The sequence below is a fragment of the Rhinopithecus bieti genome, unplaced genomic scaffold (assembly GCF_001698545.2).
Source record: "Rhinopithecus bieti isolate Rb0 unplaced genomic scaffold, ASM169854v2 scaffold_4781, whole genome shotgun sequence".
Classification (NCBI taxonomy): Eukaryota; Metazoa; Chordata; class Mammalia; order Primates; family Cercopithecidae; genus Rhinopithecus; species Rhinopithecus bieti.
Genome location: NW_016805181.1, coordinates 1,121,291 through 1,142,354, shown reverse-complemented (window position 1 = coordinate 1,142,354; position 21,064 = coordinate 1,121,291). Strand labels below are relative to the sequence as shown.

The 21,064-nt window shown below is 37.3% G+C and overlaps 1 protein-coding gene across 1 annotated transcript in view; it reads left to right on the top strand.

Annotated features, from left to right (window-relative positions):
• The window catches only part of NBAS (NBAS subunit of NRZ tethering complex), a 399,905-nt gene that overhangs the window by 181,554 nt on the left and 197,287 nt on the right, over positions 1–21,064 (top strand). The window contains 3 exon segments of the mRNA XM_017871408.1: positions 2,956–3,185; positions 8,055–8,167; positions 16,075–16,188. Of these exon segments, the coding sequence (XP_017726897.1) occupies positions 2,956–3,185; positions 8,055–8,167; positions 16,075–16,188 (457 nt within the window).

Sequence of the window (21,064 nt, the reverse complement as noted above, 5' to 3'; positions counted from 1 at the left end):
TGTTCCCTTGGCCTGGAATATATTCCTCTTTCCTTTACTTAGAAAACTCCAACTAAAAGTTCAGAACTCAGCTCACTAATTATGTTTTCTAGGATACCTTCCTTTGTCCTTCCTCATAAGTTGCCTATAGTCTTTCTTTAAAATGTAGTTGTTTATTTGTGCATTTCTTCCATTTGGTCATCAGCTCCTAGACAGACATTATTGTATCATGTGCACTCTCATATCCCCTAATGCGTTTTATAACATATGGATTATAAAGGATACGTAAGAAATGGTTATCAGTTGACTGGGAGTATAATCCAGGGGGATTTACTCATTGATTTGGAAGAGATATATACACGTGTGTATGTGTGTGTGTGTGTGTGTGTGTGTGTGTGTGTGTCTAGTCGCCAAGTCAGAGGCAGATTACCAGTATTTATATTTCCATTTTATATGTGTAAAATCTCCAAGTCAGAGGCAGTTTACCAATATATATATTTCCGTTTGTGTGGAAAAAATGACCTAACTCATTTTTAATAAGATGCAATCTAAAACAAGTTTTTTTAATTTGAATTTTCTTGTTAAATAAGCCAGGCACAAAATCATAAAGAGTATTTCTTGTGTCGCTTTGCTCTTATACTGCAAAGCATAACCCATTGATGAAATTAGAATTGTAAAAATAGGTCTCTGCTTTGTGAAATTGTTTAGTTTTTAAATTCAGGGCGATTTTAACAAAGAATGCTAATGTAGACTGTTGAGAAATGAATGGTTTTATATTTGAATTTCAAGTTTTTAAATGCATGAATAACTAATGTTTCTATTGATGATTACAGTCTCTGACCACATACAACTGCCAGTGTCTTCCCCTTTTGCATCTAAAGCAAAACCTGAAACCAACTTCATTAGAACATAATTTGTATGCACATGAGATTTAAAACCCAACTGTCACTAGTATGTTTGAGGTAGCGTTTTTACATTGGAGTGGCATTATTTTGATTCATTCCTGTTTCTGATTCTGATTGCAAAATTGGCAGTAAGTATATTACATTTGAATTATTTTCTGTGTGGAGTAATCCATCAAAACAACTCATTATATTACATTTTAAAATATTTTAACACCTTTTATTAGGCTTTGATATTTTAATAACTTCTGTCCATGGGTCTCCCTTGTGGAGAAAACATTTGAAAGCATGTTATAACAGTTTTGAAAAGGCTGTAGGAGACAGTAATAAAGATTTGACAGACTTAAAAATTTAAATATAATTTAAAATATGCTATGTTGTCTTAGTGACTTGGTTGTTAGATTTTGCTGTCCTTGGAAAATAATTTGAAAGTTCTAGTGGCATAATTTTGAAAATGTTAGATAAAGATTTATATATAGCCTGTAGAACAGAAATCCATGTTGTTCATTTTAACAACTGTTCCAAGTTTTAGGGCAAATATTTTTCAGTATTGGACATTGACTCTTTATGGCTTACTTGAGTAGACCAGAGATATATGGAGAAACTATGACATATAAGTCATCTGGATTAGACATATTGTAAGCCATTTTCATCTGTCAGATATAAGTGATTAGGGTTGCTCTTTAATAGTTCGCTTTCTGTCACAGTATCTGCTTTATAGCGGATCCCTCTTAGATACAGTGTTTTTATCCTTATCAGACATCTTAGCAAAGGCTTCTCTAAAAATGCCTTCTGCAGGAAGCCTAGACATAAAGAAGTGAAAATAAGGGCATCCTGTGAAGATTGGATGGTCTTCTTAATTATATTGAAACTCTTGCTTCTCCATTAAATGTTACTTTTTAAAAGTCTCTTATTTCTGTGCTATCCTCATCCAACTATAGAGTGACGGGAGTACATTTTGGGGGAAGTTCTTAGACTAATTATATGTAACGTTGTTAGTGTACGTTTAAAAAGATTGCTTTGTTTATGTAAACAATCTCAATTATAGAAGGAATTTTGTGTTAATCGATGTTAGTTGCCTAGTAGAGTACAGTGATATTTGTATGAATATCTTCAGTATCTCTTGTTTTACTTAAATAATTTTTAATATGTACATTATTTAAAAACTCAGCATTATAATATATTTTAATTTTAATGACTGCTTGTAAGTATAGCATTTGTGGCATGACTGGTTCATAAGACTTAATTCAGATGCTTCAAGCTGTATTATATTCAAAGATTTTTCTTTTTTTTTTTTTTTTGTTTGAGGACGAGTCTCGCCTCTGTCGGGGCCAGGGCTGGAGTGGCAGTGGCCGGATCTCAGCTCACTGCAGCTCCGCCTCCCGGCGGTTCACGCCATTCTCCTGCCCCGCCTCCCGAAGTAGCTGGGGACTACAGGCGCCGCCCACCTCGCCCCGGCTAGTTTTCTGTATTTTTTGTAGAGACAGGGTTTCACCGTGTTAGCCAGGATGGTCTCGATCTCCTGACCTCGTGATCCGCCCGTCTCGCCTCCCAAAGCTGCTGGGAATACAGGCTTGCAGCCACCAGTTGAGCCACCGCGCCCGGCCCAAAGATTTTCTTTTAAGAAATTAAAATGGGGCCGGGCGCAGAACCCATATCAAAATGAAAATTAAAATTAGGAAAAGAGAAAAAATAGAAATGGTTAAAATAGTTTTAAGCAAAATGGGCCCTGTTGAGAGTGGGATAGTATGTCTAATCCTGTTTTTAATGAATATCAATTTTAGATAGTTGACCTAAGTATTTATTGTAATACATTATTATGCTTAATTTTGGTTTAATCAATGAAATTATTCTTTCTAAAAGATCGACTTTTTTTAATTGAGGGGAAATTCACAGAATGTAAAATTAACCATTTCAAAGTATACAGTTCATTGTCATTTACAATGCTGTGTGGCCACCACCTGTAGGATGGATGTGTTTTTTAATTTATTTCATTTGGATTTCAGAGCCTTCATTTCATTGAGAATTGAATCTTCCCTTTTTATAGCTAATTCCAGTTTCTCCTTTTTTCCAGATATTTACAGAAAGCCTTCTGTGCTCTAGTCGCCTTGAAAACATCCACCTGGCTGGACAGATGATGCACTGCAGTGCTTGTTCAGAAAATCCCCCAGCTGGTATAGCCCATAAAGGGAAACCCCACTACAGGGTCAGTTATGAAAAGAGTATTGACTTGGTTTTGGCTGCCAGCAGGGAGTACTTCAATTCTTCTACCAACCTCACTGATAGCTGCATGGATCTCGCCAGGTAGAGTCACTCCATAGTCTTTTCTAAGATGGAGGGGGAAAGTCAGAATGTACAAACTGTGTTGTTATTTTTCCTTTACAAAATATAATATCACAGGTACAGATTGACTACACTATTTGGGGCACAGTTATTTTTTTGCTTGAAAATAAAAAGAAAACAATGTTATGAATGTCCATCAGCTTAAACCTTTTTCTCCAGCACGCTTTCTCATGGTCATTTTGGCTGATTATCTATAAGGCTGTGTATTTCTCTTCTGTTGTAAGAGATTCATGTGATAGCCTATAAATTCAAGTTCTGAAAATTTTCAGCATGCATAGGTGATGTCTGTCTCGTTCATGTAGCTTTCACTTTGTTTAGAGATAAGGGACCTAAGGGACCTAAATGCCAGGGCATAAATCTTTGGGGGAAAAAAAAAGAGACAAGGGACCTGATTAGATGATAAAGCTTAGAAGTCACTTCCTGGCTGAAATTTCTCGACTATAAATTCAATTCCTCTCTTGTCCCCATTGTACTCCGATTTTAGCCCACTCCTCTTATTTAACACTAGTAAGGTGTGTTCATAATCTGAGTTCTCATAATTAGGTATACACAATTGCGGTGATTTTTTTAGAAGACTTGATTCAAGATTTAGGGTTGCTTTTTATAAAGTTTTTTTTATAAAGTTAAAAGAGCCTAATAAATACAGATCAAGGAATAAAATATGTATCACCTCTGTGTTAATGAATCTTAAAAGCTTAAAAAAGATAATCTTCCTTGTTCAACATTTCAGAAAAGCAGTTTACAGACGGTCCCCAACTTGAGACGGTTCAACTTTCAGTTTTTCAACTTTATGAGAGTGTAAACGTGATATGCATGCAGTAGAAACAGTACTTTGAGTGCTCATACAACCATTGTGTTTTTCACTTTCAGTTCAGTATTCAGTAAATTACATGAGAAATTCAACATTTTCCTATAAAATAGTCTTTGTGTTCGATGATTAAAAGCCTAGCCAAGCTGTAGGCTAATGGAAGTGTTCTTAGCACTTTTAAGGTAGGCTTAACTAAGCTATGATGTTTGTTAGGTTAGGTGTATTAAATATGCATTTTGAATTTATGATATTTTCAACTTGCAATGGGTTTATTGGGACATAACCGCATTGTAAGTTGAGGCACATCTTCAATTGTATTAGGTCCGCTGTCCCCTGCCTTCTGAGTGATACGCTGCTGTTCTTGCCACTCCTGGTCATTTTCCAACTCTTGTTTGCAGTGTCTAGTTCCTCTAATACGTATTTCTCCTTCCATTGGTACCCTGGACATCTGAGTCTGTTTTTTTCTCTTTGTCTGAGATCCCCTTTCTAGACTCTGCTCTACTTTTCTTACTCAGAGCTGTGTTGATCCTCATTCATTTCTAGAGACATACTTTTTAATTTATTTTTTCCTCCTCAAGGCAACTGACAATTTTGCTGAACCCCTGAGTTTGTCATGTAATCTCTCGGTTTTTGTTTCTTGATCAAATAAACTGAAGAAAGGTAGAATCTCTTCAGTAATAAGGTGGCTATGGTCTCTAGCAAATTATTTACTTATTTCTTATTCTTACTGTGTCTGCTTTTCCAACACTGTACATCCTAAGTTTATCCTGTTTTCTCAGATTTTCTGGTTAACAGTCTGTAAGAGATTATACATTTTATTTGATAGGAATTATCCACTCACTATTTAAACAAAGTAGTGAGATTTTTGAGCCCAATCATTTTCCCACTATTTTGCACATTATACCTGTGTATAGTTTTACAAAAATGAGATAATACTATACATTTCTTGTTATTACACACTTTTTTCAGTTGTTTATGAAGCTAGTATATACAGATCTGCAGCATTTCCATATGCTTTACGGCATTGTGTCGAGTGGTTGTGCTAGATTTGTTTAGTTCTTTTCTGACTGCATTTAATACACCTTTTCATTGTCCGAGAAGCAGCAGAGTGTAGAGGTTAAGAACACAGCAGTTTCTCCAGCCAGATGTCTATGTGCAAATCCACTTTTTTTCAGCTAACAGCGCTGTGACGTTGGGCCAGTCATCAGGACCTCAGGTTCTTCACCCGCAAAATGTGGATAATAGTAGGATTATATCATAGGGCTATTGTAATATTAACTGAGTATGTAAAGTGGTTAGAACTATGCCTGTTGTAGATGGATAATGCAAGAGGAATTGCTGGATCAAAGGATAAGCACATGGAAAATTTTGATGTTTGTTATCAAATGGCACCACTTTCTTTTCCATTACCTAAGGCACTAAAGGGCCCCTTCTCTAAATTAATTTTCAGTCTTTCCAGTGTTTGCCTGTTGAACAGCTTCATTTGCACTTTTACATTTGAAACTGATTTCTAGCTTTGATTATTTTTCTTTTGGGGTGTTCATCTTTTTACTATTGATTCTTATGAGCTTATTTTGGAGCATAAGGAATGTTTGCCCTATGCCTATCTCAAATATTTTACTACATTGCCAACTTTGTATTTTATGTGATTTATCTTTCCAATTGCTATTCAGAATTCTTTTAAAATTGTGGTTCTTTTACAATTTCTGTCTTTACTGTCATCCTTTGAAAAACTTTAGTTCCCAAGACTATTAAGACAGTTTTTCCTATTTTTTAGTGCTTTGATAGCTTTATTTTTTACATTTCAGTTTTATCTTTATTTGGAATTTATTTTGATATTTTGATTATGGTAGCAATTGGAACACCTTCATTTTACAAACATGCCGTATGTGTGTAACGTGGCACTGCACTGATTGCAACCTGTGAGCCTGAGTGTATTTCAGTGTTTATAGTTATGTTGAATGTAGAAAATAACCCGTACATTCTTACTGATTAAAGCATTATTTATTAATTAACATTTTATTGAGGAAGCAGTAAATATTTAAACAATACAAAAAGGATATATTGGAGAGATTGATTTTCCCCCCACATGACTAATAGTTATTTCAGACCCAGCAAAGCTTAAAAGTAACTCCTCCACCAAGTCCCCCCCATTTCCACCCCCCCACCAGTGATATCTTATCTCAGAAGGAATTATGTTTTCACTAACCATGTTATTGAACTTGACAAAGTTGTTTAAAGCAGTTAGCTCTTTCTTTTCTCCTAAGTGATTCTATTTTTATTTCGAATGATGAAAATACCAAATATAATCGCTTTTGAAACTGGGAATTGTATTTCACCTCAATCTTTTTGGCAGGTGTTTCCCAGAGATCATTTAAAAAGCTGGTCCTTCTATATTTCCCCTTCATTGCATCTCTTTTTCTCCCACAAGGACACACCTTCATTTCACAAACATGCCCTGTGTGTATAATGTGGCACCAAACTGATTGTGACCTGTGAGCCTGGATGTATTTCAGTGTTCACAGCTATATTGAATACAGGAAATAGCCCATACATTCTTACTGATTAAACAGTTATTTATAAACTCTTTGTAAATAAATTGTTGAGGAAGCAGTAGATATCCAAACAATACAAAAAGGATGTATGTATTGACAATAAGTCTCCCTCCTCATTCTAGTTCTCCTAACTTTATCCTTCAGTCATTTTTAAATATTGATTTCTTATGTATCCTTCCAAAACTTTTTATCGGATGTTACCTCTTCTTTCTTAAGTCATGAATAAATTCTTACTATTATGCATACGTTTCTGTGCACTGTTTTATTTTTCACTCATATTCTGTATTGAAGGTTATTCATTGAGTACAGACAGATGTATTTTATCCTTTTTGATGGTTGTAGAATATTCCATTATATGATTTATTTAATTTGTTCCTGATTCGATATGCTTTCTTTCATTTTTAAAAACAATCTGGTAGTGAGCATCAATCATTATATGTCTTTGAGCACATGTGAGCCTGTCTGTAATATAAATTTTGAGAATTTATTTGTAATTTAGAATTTGTTTGTAATTCCTGGGTCTAGAGGAAAAAAAAATGTAAAAAAGTGCATTTACAGTTTTGATAGAAACCACAAAGAGATTATAGACCTTTCACACTTGAATCAACAGTAGATGTGAGTGTGCAATTGATTTAAATCCTCCAGTTTTACAAGAGCAGGCTAGGCCTGTATCTGTCACTCAGTCTTGTGAATGCCATGCTGGGGCTTAGATGCCTGCATCTCATGATCTGTGATTCTAGCATTCATGAGCCCTTTACCGTCTGATCTATCTTTCTAGTCTTACATTCCAATGTTCCTCTAAACACCTTTAGAGAATGAGTTTATTCATTAAATGAAACTTTTATTAAATGTAGTTTCTTTGAATTTAAACAAAAACTTACTTAAAATACTCCATGGGAATCCCACATTCTTAGCTTAGCAAATCACTTTCTTCTGTAGTTCATCTCAGAACTATATATTACCAACAGATTCCTCCTTTTTGATCAGAAGCATGTTCTCTGTGCAGTTTCCTAAGTCATTTCTTGTTTCTTTTGAGAGACCAAATTATGACCAAATCAAGACATTTCTGTTTTTCTTAGAAGGGAAACTGGAAATTATCTGAACTTTATCCTTTAAAAGAATTTTTGTAATATAATCATTACGTTTGCATTCAACAGTAAAAACGGCACTAAATACAGAGTTATGATGCTTCCTACCATGATGCCATTTTGTACTGTGAATGTAGCTGTAGGCAATTACTTCACTTCCATGAGCTTCAGTTTTAGCTCGCTGAAAAGTCAGATAGATGATGATGTTTGCCTACCTCACAGGCTTACCATGAGGATTAAGATAACAGAAGGCATCCAGCGGAATGAATTCCTGGGATGTAGTAGATTTTTGGTAAATATGTGTTGGATCTCATGTTGTTGAACATAGAGGGGCGAACATACGTTGCTTCTTTTTAAAAATGTATCTAATTTCTTCTAGGTGCTGCTTACAACTGATAACAGACAGACCCCCTGCCATTCAAGAGGAGCTAGATCTTATCCAAGCCGTTGGATGTCTTGAAGAATTTGGGGTAAAGATCCTGCCTTTGCAAGGTGAGTTTTCTACTTACTGTTGCACTGTTACTAACTTACATTGCAGTAATTTACTAGTATTCTTTTTCAGTTTTTAAAACTAAAGAGTAGCTTTGGTCATGTAATCCATTAGTGATAGATCCTGCCCTTGACCCATTATTTTAAATGAAATCTCAAGTGGAAACCCAAAAGAAAAAATAAAGCCAACATTTTACTATAAATTTATTTTTTAAAGTTCACATGTGTAACATTTAAAGAAATAACATCAGTAACAGGGCAGTGAGGCTATAGGGTAAAAACAAAAAAGATATTGGGGATTACGCATGAGAATGTATCAGATTTATATCAGTTTTGATATACAATTTATTTCTGGATTTTGTTTCAGTTGCATAGATTTCTAACTAGCTGTAAATAAAATAGTTTTTTCTTTTATGCTTGTGTCAGTATATTCTTTAAGTCCATCTATTTTTTTAAAAGAGGGAATGATAGGAAATTTTGTTTAGAATTTAATTACTAGAGATATCTTAATATTATTCAACTTCTTTCATTTAAATTTAAAAGTCACCTAGGTATCATCCCAAACAAGCAATATGTTAAAGAGTCACTTGTCTCATCTATTTATGCCGTGAGGACTGTTTGCATCTCATGGTGTACTGGACCTGAAACCTGACCTTCCCTGTTGAGGAAGGTAGATTTTCTGTTGCGTTAAATCCTGGACCTCTGCGCCCTAAATGAACAGAGTGGCTTGGTATTATTAGCAGTGTGCTTGGCTGGCTTCCTTGTAATCTGTTACCTCTGTTCTTAACTCTGGAAATATTTGAGACTGATGGTGGCAGAGGTTTAGATTTCTTACGAGTTCCTTGGTGTCTTTGTCCTGTGTGATGATTAGAGTTGGATGGATTTTAGAGGATATGGGCCAGTAGAGACATTCTCATGTTTTCAGTGGGTTTCCAATGTGACTTGACTAAAAGTTAAAGTTTTGCATCTCAGACAAACTCATTAGGCTGGGCACAGTGGCTCACACCTGTAATCCCAGCACTTTGGGACGCTGATATAGGAGGTTCACTTAAGTCCAAAAGCTTGAGACCAGCCTGGGCAACATAGTGAGACCCTGTCTCTACAAAAATTAAAAAAGTTAGCCGAATGTAATGGCATGCATATGTAGTCCCAGCTACTCAGGAGGCTGAGATGGGAGGACTGCTTTGAGCCCAGGAAGTTGAGGCTGCAGTAAGCCATGATCATGCCATTGCATTCCAGCCTGGGCGACAGACCTAGACCCTGTCCCAAAAAAAATTATTAGACTCAAAAGAGGTAATATTGTTACTTTGAATATCATTGTTTGGAAACAATTTGTATGTGATTATAACTATCTTGTGGTATCTTAAGCAATTTTATCTAATGTGATTGCTAAATTACTAGAAAATTTTATTCATTTGTACAATTCATGTAATTTTGAGCTTAAAACTTCTTAAAATTGTGAAGATTTTATTCTTAAATGTCTGAAGTCATTAACTACTTCCCCCTCAAATATTTATTTAATTGCAGTTTTAGTCAAGGAAGAATCCAGAGCACAAGGAAGCTTTTGCTCTGTTTTTATCTCTTGTTAGGCCGTGCTGTTACAGATTTAACTGTGTGTGTGTGTGTGTGTGTGTGTGTGTGTGTATCTGTGTGTCTGTGTTTTACCTCCTTATATAATTCAAGCAGATTGGTATAATACAACAAATTTTTCTTACAGTCCACCCAAGTGCTACTGGATTTTGAAATATTACATTGAGCCCTGATTTTCTGTGCTGATCAATTAGCAGTATTTTTGGCTGGTGATATGTATATCAGCTGCTGGATTTGAATACCCGCAACCAAAACCGCTGCCCTGCTGTAGCTTCTGAGAATTTTCTGACTGAGGAGTATTTTAAGAAAGACATTTGCTTTCATGTCTTGACAGCTTTCCACCTTGATATATTGATTTGGAGTTTCCCATTAGAATGACTGTCAGAAAACCTTCCGGACGTGAAGATGGAATATTGCCTTTGTATACTTTTTGTTGTGTTTATCTCACAGATGCCATTTAGGTTTTAGCTTCTTTTGTATTCATCAGTAATATTAGAGAAAGAAAACAACTTGATATTTAGAAATTTATGGTTTAGGTATTTTTATTGTAGTCAGTGTACATAGTTCATTTTGTCATTTTGCTTTGTTTTGAAGCCTTCTTTGCCTACACTCCAGGAGTTGCTGTTTCTTGTCAAGTAAAGGCAAGCATTTCTAACTAAATTGTAATCCATGAGCTAATTGAAAACAGGAACGGAAGTCGCATGTAAAAATGACTCCCTATGTGTGAGTCTTCTGTGAAATATTTGTGTGTGTGTATATGTGTATGCTTTTCTCTTTATTTTGGGTGTTTATGTACATTTTTCTTAATATTTAAATGAGCAGCCTTTGAATATTTCATTTCGTCCACATGTTCTTTCTATAATAGGGTAAGTCAGCTTTTCTGACTTATAGCATTTTAGTTACACTCAGCCTGGAGCTACTTCTGCCACTTATTACTGGGTAACTGGGGGCAAGTTTTAACCTTTCTTTAGGTTTTCTCATTTACCAAGTGGGGGTACTAATAAGAATCTTACAGAATTGCTTATAAGGAATATGTATACATTTATAGTGCCTAAGATACAGTAAGGACTGTATAATATCAATGATTATTTTTGATACTTAAAGGTATTTTTTAAATAATCATAGAATTAGTGTGGTCTCACCTGTCTTCTCATTCCCCCTGCTTCCTTTCTCTTCATTCCTGTTTCCTTTCTTCCTCACATGCTTCCCCTCCCTCCTCAGCATCTGTTCATTGCCCTCTCTCCACCTCCCCGCCTTTGCTTTCTTTAATAAACATAAATTTAGGCACTTACCCTACTCTGGGAACTGAAATAATGACGGGGACAAGGCACATCCTATGACTTTACAGGGCTGTCACACTGATAATGAGACAGGATTACCCCAGAGTGTCATGTGTGAGCTTACATTATGGTGCAGCCACTTTGACAACTGTGGCAACAGTGTCTTTGAGCTTCACATTTCTCAGATTGGGATGCTAATAAAATATTCCTTACACAGTCCTGTAAGTTATATCTGGAGAAACCTAGTATTAGAAGATTCCATTCTTTATAAGTATTTCTGTGAATATGTCAGTAGATAATAATATAGCTAATATTTATTGAGTGATTTTTATGTTCCAAATATACTTTATATGTATTCACTAATTCACAAAATGCCTTTTGGGCATTGTATTAACCTGTTCTTACACTGCTATAAAGAAATACCCAAGACTGGGTAATTTATAAAGGTTTATATAAACTCACAGTTTAATTGACTCACAGTTCCACATGACGGGGGAGGCGTCAGGAAACTTACAGTCATGGCAGAAGGCAAAGGGGAAGCAAGGATCTTCTTCATCTGTTGGTGGGAAAGAGAAGAGTCTATTTGAGAACAAGGAAGTGCCACGCTTTTAAACCACCAGTGGTAGTGAGAACTCACTCTCATGAGAACAGCATGGGGGAAACCACCCCCATGATCCAGTCACCTTCCACCAGGTCATTCCCTCAACACCTGGGGATTACAATTCAAGATGAGATTTGGGTGGGGACACAAAGCCTAACCATATCATTTCATCCAGGCCCCTCCCAAATCTCATGTCCTCACATTTCAAAACCAATCATGCCTTCCCTTCAGTCCCCCAAAGTCTTAACTCATTTCAGGATTAACTCAAAAGTTCAAGTCCAAAATCTCATCTGTGACAGGACAAGTCCCTTCTACCTAGGAACCTGTAAAATCAAAAGCAAGCTAGTTACTTCCAAGATCCAATGGGTTACAGGCATTGGATAAATACCTCCATTCCAAATGGGAGAAATTGGCCAAAGCAAAGGGGCCACAGGCCCCTGCAAGTCCGAAACCCAGCAGGGCAGTCATTAAATCTTAAAGCTCCAAAATAATATCCTTTGACTCCATGTCTCACCTCCAGGGCACACTGATGCAAAGGGTGGGCTCCCATGGCCTTGAGCAGCATGGTAGCTCATGCTTCTAATCCCAGGACTTTGGGAGCCTGAGGTGAGTTGATTGCTTGAGCTCAGGGGTTTGAGACCAGCCTGGGCAACATGGCAAAACCCGTCTCTATTTTTTTAAAAATTAAAAAATTAGCCAGGTTTGGTGGTGCATGGCTGTAGTCCCACTTGGGGTGCTGAGGCAGGAGGATCGCTTGTCCTAGTAGGTCGAGGCTGCAGTAAGTTGAGATTGTGTCACTGCACCCAAGCCTGGGCAACAGAGCGAGACCCTATCTCAAAATAAAACCATGCCATGTAGGGTGGTGGTATTGTTTCCGGTGTTCAGATGATGAAATCAAGGCACAGGGAAGTTAAGTAACTTGACTAGGTTGCCTAGGGTCATCCAATTAGTTAGAGGTGGAGCCGGAATTCAAACCTAGGTAGTCTGGCTCAAAAACCTACATTTGTAACAGCAGACAATACTCTACTGAGGAAAAGGTGTGAGAGTAAAAGGTTCTTTAAGAAGGAAACTCTTATCCTCTTACTGGTCAGCTAAGTGTCTGACTCCTGCGTATTACACCTTCCTGGCCTACACACTTCAAATTTGTATAATGCTTCCACAACATCACTAGTAACTTCATATGTTGTGGACCTTTGTTGCCATTCCCGAGTGACTGAAATTGATATTGCATAACTATTGTTTGAGGGGCATTTGGAATATAGGTAGCCAGTTAGAAAATGCTTTTTACATTTGAGACACACAGGCACACATATGTCTGTGTGTGTGTATGTATACGTGTATTTTATAAAAGGTTTTTAAAAAATCACTTCAGATATTTTCATGATTTCTACAGGAAAATTAGTTTATCTTTAATTATTAAAAGGTACATACATGCATGTCTTTTTCATGCTCATTCATTCAGTTTGGAAAGGAATTTTAGGAGTTGAGCACTTCTTCCTTCTTAGAAAGATAGTAATATATAGGGCTTGAATTTATTTAACTGAGAATTCACATTTTGAAATATAATTAAACAGGCCCTAAATCAGCAGAAAAAGGGAACTGGAATAGTGATTGTCCAGAGGATCAGAAAATACGTAAGTAAATAAAGTAAAAAGTCATCTGAACAGGGTAATTGCAATCTATTAGAATCCTGCTCTCCAAATTTGTTTAAGATACTTCAAATATTAGTAGTGTGTGTTGCTTAGGGCAATAGGAGACAAATGATTAAAGATGAGTGTTCCATTAAATGGAAGTTTAGAGAAAGTGATGATCCATTGCTGTGTGTGGTTTCAGTTCTCTACCTTGATTTTATTGAGCTAGAAAAAGAGTGGTAAAAGTAAGGAAGTCAGTTTAGTAGAATTACTAAAGCTAGAGCTTCTCTAAGAAGAATACAGTAATTCATCAACAAAGCCATAAAAGCAGCTATGAAAACTCCAGATTTTTACATAGCAGAATGCAGATAATATCTGCGACAAGTTTTGTTTTGAAAATCAAATTAGAAATATGTTAAAAGTACCTATCTCATAATTATCATATGTTACTGAATCTGGAAAAAGCCCCACAAAATAGTAGCAGATATTGAGGAAAAAATTCACAATATTTTTATTGTGATAAGGCATGGAAAGGCTTGAAGTATACTGTATCGGTGAGTTTTTACGATTGTGCTGTAGTGAAAAACTCAGGATCTCCATAATATGTGATAACAGACTTATTCCTTGCTCACAATCATGTCCACTTTGGTTGGCCGCAGCACCACCCCATGAGACACGGCCTTGTCACAGTAGAGGGGAAAGATCTGTAGTGGAATTCCACGATGACTCTTAACAGTATTCACTCAGAAGTGGCATGTATCATTTCCACTCACATTAATTGCCTGTAGATGTCACAGGGCCAAGCCTTCTGTTACTGAAGCAGGAATTTGGGATATGAATAGTTGCAGTGGATAATTGGGAAGAGTAATACAGTCTGTAGAAGCTACACTCAGATGTAGGTATTAGCAATGGTGATTTTGAAGGAAGTAACTGAAGAGTACATTTACTTTATATATTTTATAGTGAAGGCCACACACAACAGAATTATTATTGTAGATACATAAAGATTCATTTTAAGAGAGTCTAGGTCAGGTGTGTTGGCCCATGCCTGTAATCCTAGCACTTTGGGAGGCAGAGGAGGGAAGATCACAAGGTCAGGAGTTCTAGACCAGCCTGGCCAATATGGTGAAACCCTGTCGCTACTAAGAATACAAAAATTAGCCAGGCGTGGTGGCACGTGCCTGTAGTCCCAGCTTCTGGGGAGACTGAGACAGAAGAATCGCTTGAACCTGGGAGGCAGACGTTGCAGTAAGCTGAGATTTTGCCACTGCACTCCAGCCTGGGCAACAGAGGGAGATTCCATCTCAAAAAAAAAAAAAAAAGAGAGAGTCAAAACATTAGGAAACACACACTGAAGTATTTAGCAATAAAGAGAAATGTTATTTGCAACTTATTCTCAAATGGTTCAGAAAAAAATAAATGTGTATATATATTTGTGTGTATATATGCGTAACTGTGTATATATGCACATGTATACATGTGTATTATAAATATGTATATGTATTTGTACATGTGTAAGTATTTGTGTGTGCATATACATATTTATGTGTAAATATACAGAGGAAGGAAGCAGGGAGGGTGTGTGTGCATGATTGCACATGGGCATGTGTGAAGGCACAAATTATTAATCATCTGTTAACCTCAGCAAAGAGTATAGAGGATTTCTTTGTACTTTCCTTGCAACCTTTTATGAGTTTAACATTAAATTGTAATAAATCCTTACCTTCCCCCAAAAAGCCCATTCCAGAGAAAAAACACCACCTCTGTTCTTTATCTCCCCCGTCCCTGGCCCCTCTCACCTATATAGAAGTTTTCAGAGAACACAAGATGTATGGAGAACAGCCACTGATTTAGGAAAGGATAGATTCAAGGTGTGAAAACATTTAGCGAGCCGGGTTGAATTTTGGTCCCATCACTTTTTCAGTGACCTTTGCCAAAGTACTTAACCCTTTTGCACCTCAATTTCTTCTCTTGAGGATAATAGTACCTGCCTTCTATTAATAAGAGTTTGCTGTGTAGGGTTAATATACGTAAAGCACCCCCAACAGGGCCTGAGATGTAGCTCGTCGTATTCCTTTCACAATAGCTGTTATTATCGTAGTTATTATTACAATTATTGGGGGCCAGTCTCCCTGACAGTGCCGTGTTTCTTACAGGTTGCCATCTCTACTGTAAATAAGTACCATTTGTTCCTAGAATATTCGTAGTACCTTTTGTCTAAGGTTTTTTAAATGTGATTTTCATTTCTTCATAGTTTGACTTGGTTTGATCAGATGTGTTTTATTTTCCTAATATCCAGTTTATGTGAGAAAATTGGGCTTATGTTTGGAGGAAGGTTAATAAATTGCAACAGTAAGCACTTTGAAGACTCCTGCCTTCCAAACTGGGGTGATGAGTGGAGATAGCAAATGGATATTTAGAGCAAGGAATGGGGCTTAGGGGTGAGGTGTGAGGGGGCTGGTATAATACTAAGTATTATATACAAATACTGTCTTGTTTAAATTTTTCCCTAAGTCCCAACATGGTACATAAAATAGTGACACAGCCTTTTCTAGTTTCAGATTAACACTTCATTTCCTATGCTTCAGAAGTTTGGTTATAAAGAAAAGATCAAGGTTGTACATTATTTACTCAGAAGCAATAATGATTTTGCCGTTTGTTAAACATGCCTTTTACTTTTACTTAATTCTCCTTCATCTGAAGCCTTACACAATTTTCATTTTCTTTGGATGCCTTGTATTAGGAAGGCCATTAACACCCTTTTATGATGTCCCTGGTCCAAGTCTTTAATATGTCTTTCTTTTGTAGTGCGATTGTGCCCTGATCGGATCAGTCTCATCAAGGAGTGTATTTCCCAGTCCCCGACGTGCTATAAACAATCTACCAAGCTTCTGGGCCTTGCTGAGCTGCTGAGGGTGGCAGGTAAGTCTTTTGAGTACTAAACTGCAGAATAAGCTTTCTGTATTATTCTTGACATCATTGCAGGAGAATAGCAGAATATATGCTTAAGGTGTCAGAAGAACATCTTTTTTATTAGATGGGGTCTCGCTCTGTTGCTCAGGCTGGAGTGCAGTGAAATCCTCCTGCCTCAGCCTCTCAACTAGCTAAGAAGAGCATCTTTGGGCAAGGATTAGTATTTTCTAGAAAAATTGGCATGTTATAAAAATGTGCCAATATTGAGCTTCTGGAACCATCTGTTATTTAAATGAAGACAAGCTTATTCAGAGTGCCTCAAAGTGGTTGTGTGATCAGGAGCAGAAGTCATTTATAATCAGAAAACTTACATGTAAAACAAACCAACCTTACCAGTTCACCTTCAGTGTCTAAATTTGGTTTTGTGTTTGAACCTGAACAATTTGTTGGAAAACTTTATGCATTTACTATTTGGTGGCGTTTTCATGTATTGTATCTCATTTAATCATCTCATAAATGATGTTGATTTTGGTATTATTCTCATTTTGCAAGGGAAGTTGGAGATCAGAGAAGTTAAATATCTTGCCCAGCAAGGTTAAATAGTAGGCTTTGGCTTTTAAGGAAAGTCTTTTTGACTCTACATTTCATATTTCCTTAACTACATTGTTCTGCTCACCAGTCTTTTTAATACTTTTTTTTTTTTTTTTTTTTTTTTTTTTTTTTTTGGTGATTTTGTCTTATGCTGATCTCTGCACGAACAGTTGTTGGTCATTTGGTTGTATAAGCACTGGTTTCAAATTGGATTCCTCTAAGTCACATATATATTTAACATATTTAATGGACTAAATATTTTACAATTGTAATATGTAGGACTCTTAAGGTCTCTAGTTTTAGTAATCGTGTGTGTCACTTATCCTTTTCTAGTCTGTGTGAAGATATAGCATCAGCATCTTTATCTTTGGATTTGCACATGGCAATGTGATGGTAGTGTGATTAGGGCCAGTCATTGTGAGACATCTGGAACGAATGGGGAGAACAGTGCGTGTGGAGTCAGAACACTGGTTCAGGTTCTAACTCTGTGCCACACATTTGCTAAATTACTTTAGTTCCATTTTCTGCATCTGGAAAATAGGAATTATACCCCCTTTCTTCACCCATGAAGTTATGAGACACCCAAATGAGTTAATGCATGTGAAAGTGCTCTGTAAACTCTGATCATCAGGGAAGAATTCCATAAGGGTCCAGGCCACAGAAGCTAACAAAGCAGCTCAGAGGTGCCATCTGCATTTTTATGCTCCTACTAGGATTTGTTTCCTCTTGATGTGTTAACATAGTAACAGGAATACCTGTGGTCTTGGTAATCTATATGAATTTTTAATGGGAAGAGAGAAAGTAATATTTTTCTGCTAGGTACTGTGGATACAAAGTTCTGTTACACATAGCTGCTGCCCTCTGAGAATTTAGACTCTTAGAGAGCCAGGGAAACAAGTAATTATGCTGCCAACACAGGATGTGATCCTAGTGCATGGCTTATGTAAACAAATATTAGAAGACTTGAAGAAAGGCCATGCTAAGTTTTGCCTGGGGAATTAAGAAAGTTATCATAAAGCAGGTGGCCTTTACCTTATAGAGAGTTTTGGTTATCTGTTACTGCTTTACGAACCACCCAAAACCTGGTGGCTTAAAAAACAACCATTTATTTTTCTCTCTCCAGAAAAAGAGAAAAGAGATTTTCTCAATCTCCTCTGGAGATTGGGCTCAGCTAAGCAGGTCATGGTCTTTTATGAAATTGCATCAGATCGTGGGTAGGGATGGACTCATGTCAAAGGCTACATTACTGATATGTCTGGGTACTTGGGCTGGGAAGACTTAAATAGCTAGGGGCTGCTATAGGGCTTTACAGGCAGCTCTTCTCTCTGTCATTTCTCCTTGTACTTTTTCCATTTGATGGTCTCAGAGTACCCAGACTTCCTTCTTGTTGGCTGAAGGCTTCTGGAGTCAGTGCTCCAGGAGAAACCAGCAAAATCTTCAAGGCATTTTCTTTTTTTTCTTGAGATGCAGTTTCGCTGTTGTTGCCCAGGCTGGAGTGCAATGGCGCTATCTCACTCACTGCTACCTGTGCCTCTCAGGTTCAAGCGAGTCTCCTGCCTCAGCCTCCCGAGTAGCTTGGATTACAGGCATGCGCCACCACACCCGGCTAATTTTGTATTTTTAGTAGAAACGGGGTTTCCCCATGCTGGTCAGGCTGGTCTCAAACTCCTAACTTCAGGTGATCCACCTGCCTCGGCCTCCCAAAGTGCTGGGATTACAGGTGTGACCACCACCTGCATTTTCAAATCTAGCCTTGATATTTGGGCTGCTTCATTTCCAGTGTATTTTATTCTTGGACGCAGTTACACAGACCTTACCAACTTCACGGGGAATATTTACAGACCCAGCCCGAAGGCACTAATGGGGCTGAAGGTTCTGCTTCTAAGAGGGCTCATTCACATGGCTCTTGGCAGGGGGCCTCAGTCCTTTATGGCTGTTGGTAAGAAGCCTCAGTTTCCTGCTACATAGAACTTTCCTTCGGGCTGCTTGAGTGTGTTCTCTCAACATGGCAGCTGGTTTCTCCTAGAGCGATTTGATTCACAAGAAAGCAAAGAGGAAGATGTAATACCTTTTGTAATGTGCTCTTGGAAGTCACACACTATCACTTCCACTTTATTTGTAGGATTAAATCACTCAGATGAGCCCTTTGCTTATATTTTTCATTTAATCCACCTGCTCAGATTGGAATTTTCTTGAATTAAAAACAGTTAAATAACTTTGAAAGATAACTGTTTGGCATATCTTTATAAAAATTTTCTATTAACAACAATAATAATACTCATTTTATGCTTTAATACTTATCTCAGTTCCTTCTTTGTCCTTTATAGGCAGAAATAGGAATCTCATTTTGAAAGTAAGGAGATAGGAATAGAGAAAAGTTAAATAATTATTGAGGATTTCATAGTTAAGAGGTTTTAAGTTAAACCCTTTACTAGTATTCTATGTTTCCACCTTTTTTGAGTGGACTTTATTGTCCTTCATTTCATTCACAAGACCTTTGCATCTGGCTGTTTTCATAGACATTCAGCAGATTTTACCACATCTCAAAACAAAAATTAATTGATCTGATAACATGAGAGAAAGGAATGCATCCAAATGAGGCTATGAAAGAGACTGAGTAGTTTAGATACCTGGTCTGTTAGTCGCGACTCAACCAGAGGAGCAGAAACTGTAGGAGAGACACATGTTAGAGACTTCATTACCAGGACTGGGCTTTTACTACTGTGGGGATTGGCTAAGCAAGTCTGAAATCCATAGGTAGTCAGTCAGGAAGAGAAGATCAGAGCAGGAGGAAACTCTATGGCCCTGAAGCTGTCATTCACAGGTGGGAATCTCTCCCCAACCACCAGTTCTTTCTTTATTTTATTACTTTATTTTTTAGGTTTTTGTTTACAGAGACGAGGTCTCACTATTTTGCCCAGGCTGGTTTTGGACTCCTGGGCTCAAGCAGTTCACCACCAAGCAATGAGCCTCCATACCTGGCCCTAGAATCTTTTTAGAATAGACTGGGCCAATACTTGCCTTGGATTTTATTTAAACTTATGAAGCACATAAAGAAGATGGATAGGGACACATTTTTAAAGTTTTATTCAACCCTTTCTGTAACATGTTTGCTTTTTCCTCCAAACCATATTATAGCTTGGAAAATCAAGGGTCCTATACATATTTTCTATTTTTTCCTGGAAATATATATATATATATTTTTGAGACAGAGTTTCACTCCTGTTTCTCAGGGTAGAGTACAATGGCATGATCTCAGCTCATCGCAGCCTCCGCCTCCTGGGTTCAAGTGATTCTCCTTCCTCAGCCTCCCAAGTAGCTGGGATTACAGTCATGTGCCACCAAACCTGGCTAATTTTTTGTATTTTTAGTAGAGATGGGGTTTCTCCATGTTAGTCAGGCTGGTTTTGAACTCCTGACCTCAGGTGATCTGCCTGCCTTGGCCTCCCAAAGTGCTGGGATTATAGGCATGAGCCACTGTGCCCGGACATTTCCTGGAAATAATAAAAATAATTTTCAGGTTCTTTGAAATATGAAATATTTTAGATTTTTGTCCTTTTAGCCTACATATCCAAATTACATTGTATTTGTTTTGTAGCTGAATTATTTGTCTTATAATTGAAAATGACATTCCGAATTTAATCTATGCCATTTTTGTGTTTTTCTTTTTTTGAGCCAGAGTCTCACTCTATCACCCAGGCTGGAGTGTGGTGGCACGATCTTGGCTCACTGCCACCTCTGCCTCCTGGGTTCAAATAATTCTCATGCCTCAGCCTCCCGAGTAGCTGGAATTACAGGCATCCGCCACCATCCTAGCTAATTTTTGTATTTTTATTTTTCAAATTTTATTTATTTATTTATATTATATTTTAAGTTCTAAGGTACATGTTCACAACATGCAGGTTTGTTACATATGTGTACATGTGCCATGTTGGTGTGCTGCACTCATTAACTTGTCATTTACATTAGCTGTATCTCCTAATGCTATCCCTCCCCATTCCCCCCACCCCACAACAGGCCCTGGTGTGTGATGTTCCCCTTCCTGTGTCCAAGTGTTATCATTGTTCAGTTCCCACCTATGAGTGAGAACATGCGGTGTTTGGTTTTCTGTCCTTGTGATAGTTTGCTGAGAATGATGGTTTCTAGCTTCATCCATGCCCCTACAAAGGACATGAACTCATCCTTTTTTATGGCTGCATAGTATTCCATGGTGTATATGTGCCACATTTTCTTAATCCAGCCAATCATTGTAGGACATTTGGGTTGGTTCCAAGTCTTTGCTATTGTGAATAGT